Source organism: Glandiceps talaboti, chromosome 8 (genome assembly GCF_964340395.1).
Source record: "Glandiceps talaboti chromosome 8, keGlaTala1.1, whole genome shotgun sequence".
Lineage (NCBI taxonomy): Eukaryota > Metazoa > Hemichordata > Enteropneusta > Spengelidae > Glandiceps > Glandiceps talaboti.
In genome coordinates this window covers 8,837,790-8,849,290 of record NC_135556.1, presented here as the reverse complement: position 1 = coordinate 8,849,290, position 11,501 = coordinate 8,837,790, and the positions used below count along the sequence as shown (strand labels likewise).

Below are 11,501 nucleotides of genomic sequence, written 5' to 3'. Positions count from 1 at the left end.
AAACTATTAAACAGGCTTCTTTTATGTATCACCCATCATGCTATAATGGTTAGTTTGTGTGTGTAGGGGGGGGGGGGGGGGGGACGACTAATATCTCATGTTTATCACTCATGTTTTTCATGATGAAATAAGTAATTGTTATTGTTGAAGTGTGATTTTTTTTCAGAATGGCCACGGGGTGGATTTTGTTTCATCAGTATTTACAAATCTTGCCTCACTGGTTGTGTTTTGTAGTTTTAATACTGGGGGAATATCCATTAAGTGAGATGAAGGATTGTGGCAACTGAAACAAATTAATCAGTCTCAACATACTGACTGATATTTCATTAATTCCACAAAACTTTATTTAAAACAATTGCACTGAGAAGTAAACACTATGACAAGACAAAAAACAAAATGTCATCAATAACTCTTGAAATGCTGTACAGTAAGACTTGAGAATACACCAAATTGAATACACCAAATGGAATACACCTAAGTATATATTTACATATAATTACAGGAGTTTAGACACAATCTATGGCTTTGAATCTCAAGATTTCTTTTAATCCTGTGAGATGAGATTCAAGCCAAGGATAGCCGTAGACTTGTAACTAAGCATTAGTTTCAGTGGTAGAGAAGATAAACATGAAACATCTATTGGTACAAAAACATTGGTCTATATCACTCAAGTAGATCTGTGTCTGTGTATTGAGATTAGGAAAGCCCCACTTTATTAGACTTTGTTTTACATTGGCAATCAAGGCTTCAGCTTACAAAGATAGATGCAAACTAAAACTATCGTTGTTTGACGTGGTAGATTGAACATGTGGGTGATAGCAATGCCTATGTGGTGTGGCTACAATCTTCCCTTTCATCATGGTAGTCCTAACATTGGACGTCCATACACTGCAAGATCAAGGAAGCCATTAGAAATGCTACCTTACTGTGGGTACAATGACACCAATGGCCTTTCAACAGCTTATACCAACATGTCGCAACACTAGTTTCAGTTTGTGTCTATCTTAGCAATCCAAAACCTTGATTGCCACTGTCATAACTATCATATATTTCTTTCCCAAGTCTATCAGCAGGGACAGGTAGACATGTCACTTCAGAAATGCTTCATTAGTAGAATCACAGACAAGTAAGAAACTGGTATAATGCACATTAGTATAGGAACAATAGGAGTAACATACATCCTTATTTTAATACTATATATAGTACTATGTAAAAGTTGTTAATTCGTTTATTTACAAGTACAGTTTATTTTTATTTGTTGATAACAATAGTCAACTATTTATTTGTTTTTATATTATTGTACACTTGTTTACATCAGTAATCAACTACACAGTTCTAAGACAAACAGTGCGATCAAAATTTGATAGTTTGTTTGGGATCATATTTGGCTAAATTTATTTTCAATATCTCATTAATTTTTTTCTGATTGAAAGCAATCTTGGCCACTTTTCCATTTCAAAGTAACTTGAAGAAAAAACAACATCAAACATAAATCTAATGATATTATGCACATATTCACGGTACAACCAGGAACCTACTACCCCCTGAACCAGCAAATAGTCGAATCCTTGTCAAATGGAATATAGTTAACACTTATTGCCTGGCTATGAGAGCACTAGTACATGGCTATAGCACTGAGTGCTGTTAGACAGTAACTATTTCCCAAGGCTGAAAGCTGAGGGAAATAGTTGCTACACAACAGCATGAGGGGTAATATAACATCTACTAGTGCCCAAGGGAAAATAGAAAACAAGTAGTGCTCTCTGTATGCAAATTGAGGTCACTATGGGTCACTAGTCCATACCATGTGACACAATCTAAGCCAATCACTGAAGGCTGTTATAAACACAGTTTTGTTTACTGTAAATGGAAGGTGAGCATACAGTGACTAGCACAAAGTATAACTTCGAGGACAGTTAATATCACACTTGCTTGAAAGAAAAGAGAAAATAGAGCCTCGAATGATGATATTAAAATAATACGTTTTGTCTGTAATTTCAAATTCTGAGGTCTGAACGTCTTACCCGCTTTGATTGCAGTGTTGTCAATAATTCAAAATGTCATATTGAAGACGAGAAATGGTTAGCGCAGTCGCTGATTGAAAACAATCGCCTTGTGCAGATGTCTTTTAAAGGGCTAGGTCATGGATGTACATCAAGGTGTTGAGGCATTTCTGTTCGTATATTGTATAACTTGTATAAACTGTGAATGCATTCTTCCAAATAGTTCTGAAGTTCTTGAAGGGGAACAAGAGTAAGGCTGCAACTATAACTTAGCTGCATATCTTAGACAAAGAAAAGTTATTTTCACCAATCCTGAATGCACGACCTCTCTAAAATAATAGTTGTAAAATTGGTAAAGAGCCTTAGAAGGCCTACTGTATTCTGGGAAGAGGCATTAGGGGAAATAACCAACGTTAGTTGCTTCATACCTGTAGAAACATTTGCTTCAGCATGGGGTTGACCGGTGTGTTAGGGTGCCTCGTCACTGAGAACCTTACAGACTACATTTTGTCATTAGCTTCATGTACTGTCATTGGACCTTAGCCCTCAATTTTCACCATGTGGGGTGACCCCTTATCACACTTCTTTTGAAAGTGACAGTGCGAAGAGTACCGTAACAAGACCATGACATATTTGACAACTGTCGTGACTCCACTCTGATACTATACCCAAATCGCTCTAAAATGTCGTCATAATTTTAAAAAGGACACAAATATATTAGAAGAGGATTGGTGCCCTAGTCACTTTACTCAGAAAAATGAAACAAAAAATTGACAAAAAAATATCTAAAATACAAAAACCAAAGACAATAAATTATCCTTTAGTCATAACATAAATGTATGATAAATATCTGTATCATAGAATTTTATCTTGGCTTACAATTTCAGTAAAATTGTGTATTTCACACTTTAAAGTCTTTGATATTGACAAAAATGCCTTTTTACAATGAAAGAGTTATCAGTATGAGGTAGAGATCACTCTAGTATAATCTCTGGTTAAATACATAGCAAACAATGGCATGAGATCGGTACCTTCGACTAGTGTTTGTTGTAACCGGGTTTGCATTATAAGCGAGTTTGTACTAACAAGGTTCAAGTGTACTTTTCAAAATGTGAATAGTAATGCAGCCTGTTTACTGCACTGTTGAGATACATCATTAGCTGTTATACCTCCTAGCCCCTGTATCCAAAGCTTGTCCTGATAGCTGTTAGTGTTAACAAGCTGATTGGTCACAGTGGAACCATGACAACATCATTATAATATTCAAATGAAGTCATCATGTAAATGTACACTCATTACTGAGAAATTAACCCAGCTAAGTGTAAGCCATGCATAAAGTGAGCATTTGATAATTTGCATGTAATTTACATATAATTATGCAAATTTAACTAAACATACTGGTGTTTGATAACAATTTTTGGGGGCATGGCTATCTGAATCAGTTTTAATGGTAATAAAGCCAAGCTTTGGATGTGAGGACTCGGAGATATGACAGCTAAATGATGTAAAGTTACAACAACACAGTAATCAGGGTAACAGTAATGCCAATATAAGATAAAAAAATTTAAAATAGAAAACATACATTCAATATAATAAGTTTTACATTATAATGACTCAATGGAAAAGACACAAAAATTGCATTAAATTTCAACACATCTTCACAAAAAGTTTATTTAATATCCACCATTCATGTAATTTCATGGCATACTTCATATTCTATTCTCACTTTGTTTTATTATTTCATTTCTGGGTTAGGCCAAATAAAAAAAAATAGTGTGTTTCCGATAACACGACTGACCCTAGTTTAAGTTGCCGACCCTAAACATTTTTTTGCATGCAAAAAGGTAACCTTCTGACATTCTACTTCTGTTTCCCTGTAGATTTTCTTACCAAAAGTATCTTTGGTTACTTTTGTTGCCTTATTTTCTGTTAAAACTATATCCAAGTGAGTGAACTTTTTATGTAGATGCTTTATCAGTAAAAACAATATAACAGCAGAATATATATCCATGTTTTATAGTTAAGACTGCCCGTATTGTTAAAATAATTGTATAAATGCAAAGTACCTGTGCAATGACCTTAAGTGACCAAACTGTTGATCAAGTTTATCAGATCAATTACAGTATATGGATAAACCATTATTTCAAACAAAAAGAGGAAAACAAATAGTAGCTATTCAGATTCAATATTTAGAAAAGTAGGCATCAGGATCAGAATCCAAATCTGAGTCCATCAGACCTTTTAACACTACTATGCTGCCAGCATTGGAATCAGTTTTGGTGTCACCTTTCAATCTGATTCTGATGTCAATGTTACACAATTCATGCTTACAAACCACCAGATAGGTTACTATTGACCACATGTTACATGTACTGTATCTGTTATGTTGGCAAAAACTGAAGTATGCAGTTGAAAACTTCAGGTACTAATTTTTGTTTTCCCTTTTCATGTTTTTAACAAAAACCTACCCTTTTAGTTATACAGTGTTCAGCAACAGAGTCACAGATGCACGTTCATTTGAATATGAAATACTTTATATGATCATACTAAGTTTTTTTTATCAAAACTACAAACATCGGCAAACAAATTAGGTAATACTAAAAAAAACAACAACAAAAAACCAAACAACTAACTAGACACTGACGTGCATCATAAAATTATCAACCTCTTCAAAGTCTACAAATTTGGCACACATAAATATCGTAATGAAATGTACTTCAATTTTAGGAAATCAACACCTTTTGGTCACACAAACAAATCAATCTATGTAGGAAAATAAATATTTCAAGCTTGATACTGGCAGGTTTTAACAATGGTTTTTTGGATAAATATTGATAAATATTGATAACACTTAAAAACTATGTATACAACTCATAACATACAATACCAGTACATACAAGTTATGTACACAACTCATTACATACAATACCAGTACATACAAGTTATGTACACAACCCATTACATACAATACCAGTACATACAAGTTATGTACACAACTCATTACATACAATACCAGTACATACAAGTTATGTACACAACTCATTACATACAATACCAGTACATACAAGTTATGTACACAACTCATTACATACAATACCACTACATACAAGTTATGTACACAACTCATTACATACAATACCAGTACATACAAGTTATGTACACAACTCATTACATACAATACCAGCACATACAAGTTATGTACACAACTCATTACATACAATACCAGTACATATAAGGTATGTACAAAACTAATTACATGCAATACCAGTACATACAAGTTATGTATACAACTCATTACATACAATACCAGTACATACAAGTTATGTACACAACTCATTACATACAATACCAGTACATACAAGTTATGTACACAACTCATTACATACAATACCAGTACATATAAGTTATGTATACAACTCATTACATACAATACCAGTACATAAACGTTATGTACACAACATATTACATACAATATTAGTACATACAAGTTATGCACACAACTCATTACATACAATATTAGTACATACAAGGTATGTACACAACTCATTACATACAATACCAGTACATACAAGTTATGTACACAACTTATGAATGCCAAGGTCATTACTTCATAAAATTGCAACCTCTATATTTTCCATAATATTATGCTTTACACATATTAAAGTTACACTGTCACAAATACGACAAGGATTTATATTTCATATTTATACTCTTTTGTTACACACAGAATATAATATTTCACTTGGTGTCAGAATGAACCACTGATCACATACAATAACACCTCTTTGGTATGATTAAATGTACTTTTAATATCATTATACTATGAACCAAACAATTCAAACCACACATTTAATTTTAACAAGAGTCCTAAGCATTAGTCTGTAAGGTATGATGTGACAGGGCGCCCTCACGCAGCAGTCTAAACCTTTCATGATCAAGACCGTTGATGGCAGTGTGACAATGCATATCTTACAGGCTATGCATACATAGTACATCTCAATGTGTGCTCTTTTACTAAGTCATGTAATGGTACAAAGAATGAAAGATTCACCATTTTGCATACTCTTTCAATCACTAATTTATCTAACAGCTAAACCTGCACTACCTGTAACTGGAGCATTGTTTTCTTCGATCAGACCACAAACAATATATCCACTACAAATTGTTAAAATACCAATAATTAGACACTGTACAGACTGGTACATGTTCAGTGGACGTCTATTTAAACATACTTAGTACAGTAACATATTGAAATCGTGATTATGTTGGTGCACTGATTTTAGGGTGCGGACCAAAAATCAATTTTGATTAGATTTATTGCACCATATTGCGTGTACAGCTACACAAACATGTTTACCCACTAGTGATTCCATACTGTTTGGGGTGAACGATATTATGAGTAAGCCATTACATCTAACAAAAGAGTTTTAAAACACATTCTAGTTGCATGTAGTGTAGCTATAACAGGAGCACCAACAATATCAAATCTTTCACTCTAAAAGGTTCAATAATGAAAACATGATAAAATACAATGAGTAACACTGAAGTAAATATAATTTTCTCTATGTGCTACACTCGTTTATAGCATTCATATCAAGTGTAAAAGTATACTGTTTCAATTGGTTTATTTACAAGCCTAGCATGTGACCTTTCTAATGTGGTCAATTAATGAATAAAACAGTATACTTTTAAACTCGATATCGATGCTATAAATGATTGTGGTACATACAGAAAATGCTTTACTTTGGTGTTATGGGTTGTGGTTAAATTTCACTGTCAAGGTTTTATCGCTTAAAGGTACGTTTCAGAAATGTTGGTGGTAGTCTGCTTCACAAGGAACTGAAAGATGCTGTACCATTATTACAACCAGGTTTAAACTTAAAATCACATACCAAGGAAAAATGATCAGAAGAAGTCGTAAATGATGGAGCTCTTGCCTCACCTAGCTGTTCTTCAGTGGGTAGGTCCAATGCGGAATGCACACACAGACTCTCAGCTGAATACCACATATAATCTATTGTATGTTTGACTTCTCCAGAAGGTCGAATCTTCCATGTAGTGAATGCTGCATCCAATGAACCATCTTCACTCAACACTTTGCAAGCACTATCGAGTTTCAGCTCATCTTTAGAGAAACAATTATACACTTTTTCTGACGTTTCAGCATTAAAATCACCTGTGAAAATAATAGGTTTACTCTTGGCCTGTTTTCTTAAGTGATTTAGTAATACCATACCCTGTTGATGTCTCAAATCTTCCCACCCTTTCTTGGCTTTGAGATGTGTTACTCCGACAACGACCTGTTCGCCGCTTAGGCTTGGTTCTTTACCCTGTAGTGTATAGATGATGGCCACTTGATTGGAGGTCCAACTGCCTTTGCCTGGCATAGAAACTTTCAAATTTGGAGTGATACCATCCACAACGTCAAACTTGTCCATTTTGTAGAACAACGCACAGCCGTCTGGTCCATTGTGTTCAGTACAGTAGATGCAAGGAGAATCAGGTTTGGGTTTGAAAACACCTTGGTATCCTATGCTTTGCAACATTGGATTGTAAAAATCATGGTAATGATCAACCTCTTGTAAACAGATGATGTCTGGGTCATAGGTAAGGATTTCTTCAAGAGAGCGGAATTTTCTGTTTTCCCATAAAAGGGAATCTGGTGGAGCCTTGATAAAGTTGTCTTTACCTTGACAAAGAGCTGTCACAAAAGAAAAGACATAGAGTTTATCACTTCTGTCCAAAATGCTTGATATATGTTACTTGTTTTACACATAAATTTGCAATGGTGATACTCTAGGCATACAAATTCACACACTTCTCATTAAAGCTGCACTTGCTGTAACTGAAGTATCATTTTTTAATCAGACAACCAACAACATATTGACTGAAAATTGTTAAAATACCAACAATTAGACATTGTACATGTTATTTAGGGGTCAATTGCATCCAGAAGTAGTACATTAACGCTCAATCTGATTAAATAAATCAGAGCAGGCGATCAAGAGGAAAAGGTATCACGTAGGTCAACTGCAGCAAAAATACAGAGGTAAAATAACAATGAACGATTAGCTGACATCTACATCGGATTTGAATCAGATTGAGTAACTCTTTGAAACCATGATCTCATTTGGGGCACTGAATTTTGGGTATGGACCTAAAAAAAAGCAATTTGATGGGATTTACTGAACCGTATTATGTGTACAGCTATACAAATATGTTTACCACAGACAATCCAATATTGTTGAGGGTGCACAATATTATGATCACGTCATTATATCTAACTAAACAGTTTTAACAAACATTCCAGTTGCAGCTAGTGTAGCTATAGAGATTAAACTGTACATTTCTAATTTTGAGTTACTAAAAGTATATATTATATTTACACACTAGTATTTGTATTTCCAGAAAAAAAATTTCAATCATGCAAACTTTTTAGGCCAAACCAAATTTCCTACATATTACCTCAAAGGATTTTATCTTTTATCTAAAATCAGGGATTTGATTTTGGAATTTAATGAATCTGATCTGGCTGCAAACCTACACAGACAGACAGACAGACAGACAGACAGACAGACAGACAGACAGACAGACAGACAGACAGACAGACAGACAGACAGATGTTCAAAATTGAAACATCACAACCCCCTCACCCTGGTAGACCAAATGATGAATTTGATAGTCATTGGTTACACTCGTTTTAAAAACATGAGAAGCACTACAACAGTCCACTTTGATTACCACACTATGCCCATTCTGGATAACAATAATCTTACTTAAAGAAAGCATAGTTGTTTTAAGTTTTTATGAAGTTCCAGATGTGGTCGACAGTCTCACTCTAAAATCCTTCATAGATTCACTGTAAATGCAGTAGGAAACCAAAGTGCCTCAGAAAACGTTGGTTGTTCGGCAGTTAAACTGAATGACACTCTTCTTACTTACAGTATGGCAAACTTAATCAAACCCAGACCAGGGCATGAACCCCATCTGAAGAGGTACAAGGCCACTCAACCACTGACAGCCTAAATATTTTATATCATTGTATAAGTGATCTTACCATCTGCCAGTACATTCCATTGCATCACTCTTATTTTGGGTCCCTCACATTTATCAGTTGAACCTCCATGGCGTACTCGTTGCATTTTTCTGGTGAGTAGAGGTGGATGCCCTCGCAGAGCTTCTCTGCATTTGGCTAACAGCTGATTACTTGTCATTCTTGATATTGTGTTAGCTTGGCCCATGAACCTACAAGACACAGAAATATTTCATACAAATAATCAGACCTTACCTTTACACATTACAGAATCACACACCATTTTTCAATGCCAGGCATTTATATTACAGTTTACATGTGGTAACAATTCTGAATTTTGGTTTGATGATTTGAGAATTCTTATAACCTGAAATAAGATATGGTGTGAATGTACTACGCAGTGTTTTGTTTGAGAAATCCAGGAACAGGCTGAGAGGGGGAAATCAGGTAAAATTTCATAGATTTGCATACCTTGCAAACCCTATTAAAACACCAAGGGAAGGAAGATAGATTATGGAACTTACGCTTCATATGGTATTTGGTAAAAAAAAATTTATACTGTGTTGACTGTTTTAAGGTCACATTTGAATATATATATATATTTGCATATAGAAGTCATATTACATACACATTTGCATCACACTCTACATAATAAACATTCTCATGGTGATTATGCAAAAATGTTCAAACATTAAATTATACAAATATGTACATTCTAATAATAGCACTTACTCAACTTGACATAGCATTGAATGTCCAACCCCCACCCCCACCCCCACAAAAGGACCAATGTCATACAATTTTATTCATGTAACTGATAAGACAATCAATGCCAATGTGTTATCTAATGATTGATATTATCAAATCTTAAAATTTTACCAAGTACTTCATGTCAGATTAAAATATAATTGATGAAACATTTGAATAATTTGAATTTAGAAACAAATATTTTATGACAGTCCATACCTAATTTTATGTTTCTCATGACCAGATCTACCCTATATTTCTTATCTTATATCTGGCAACATTTAAAAAAAAATGGAACTTTAATTAATTTATTTTTTTAAAGTTCAGTTTCCTTCTTACTTTAATTGTCAATTCTGAGTCATTCAGAATATTGAAGTGTGAGGATGAGTATGAAATGAAGGTATCACCAACATATACACATATTTACTTCTTCTTTTTTTACTTTCTTTTTAATTGACTGACATGATTTTAAAGGTGTTGTAATGAGAAACATGGACTTTAAGTATATGCACCCTAATGTAGTTTAAATCCATTATTTAACATGAAATAAAATTTGTTATCATGACAGTTGAAATATCAGTTTAAATTTGAATTTGTATATTGGGATGAATACATTAATTACACCCTTCACCCCCACCCACATATCTACATAAATTCTGACTATGTTGATGCTGACAATTTAATGTTGGTGATGATCTCACCACTTTGAATGATGTGTCAATTAATTCTTCTGTTTACAAAGTAAAACAGTTAATGAATGGTTTCTATAGACAGATACTAGAGGATACTTGGGGCAGAAATTTTTGAGACAAAGGAGTTGGTAACAATTATGTAATGAGTACATGATGTGTCACATTCATGACAGTTATGTCATTGTGACTTGCACCAGTACACGATTTGAACTATTTTTTAGTACCATTATACAGTGACATCTCACAACATGTATCATTTGTGTACATGTTTGTAGTACACTGCCCAGTAAACATTATTCTTAACAATACACTGTATACATTTTGGACATGTTAAGTAATCATCTCTTTATTCACGAATATCGTGGGATAAATAGATTCGTGAGATACGTGAATAGCCATGACATGACACTCCTGTAGTACACTGTAACCTTCGTTAATTTCGAGTTCACGATCGATCGTTCCATAATAACATCGTAATAATATTTTTCAGTCTCCACAGATTCTAAATATGTTTTGGAGGGTGTATTCTAATATTGATATGTAAACGAGTATAAGCGGTTTTCGATTACAAGAATGTTGAACAGAATACAACAGTCTACTCTTGGAGTAATTATACTGACAGAAGAAACTCGAGGAAGTGTTGTCGCCGGCGACGGTGATACATGTGGTACATGATCTGAGACTGGCATGAAATACATTTTGCCCGTTAGTTTTAGAGCTCGAGCGATCAACGCATGGAAACACATAACGTATTTTACGTAACATAGTCCAACTATGTCGATCAACAATACAAACTCAAATATTAGAGTAACACAAATCACCTACACAAAGACTACGTACCATACCACTCGTTCTTACCTGTCAAATGAGTGTTACGACACCGGCGTTTTAGTCTCTAGAAATGGTCTGTAACCTTTAACCTTTTAATGTTTTATGCGCGGGGCAAAGTTCGCATGGAAAGAATTATTGGAGATATTACCGGCATAAAATTGTCATGATTATTAACCTAGATTATTTTAAAGAAAA

General features: G+C 34.1%; 1 protein-coding gene across 1 annotated transcript; it reads right to left on the bottom strand.

Moving 5' to 3' along the window:
- Positions 1-339: 339 nt before the first annotated feature.
- Positions 340-11,382, bottom strand: LOC144438618 (nocturnin-like). Its single transcript, XM_078127718.1, has 3 exons — positions 11,334-11,382; positions 9,061-9,248; positions 340-7,704 (listed from the first exon to the last, which is right to left on the bottom strand). Exons 2-3 carry the CDS (start codon positions 9,242-9,244, stop codon positions 6,833-6,835), a joined length of 1,056 nt encoding a protein of 351 aa, XP_077983844.1. The 5' UTR covers positions 9,245-9,248; positions 11,334-11,382; the 3' UTR covers positions 340-6,832.
- Positions 11,383-11,501: the final 119 nt, after the last annotated feature.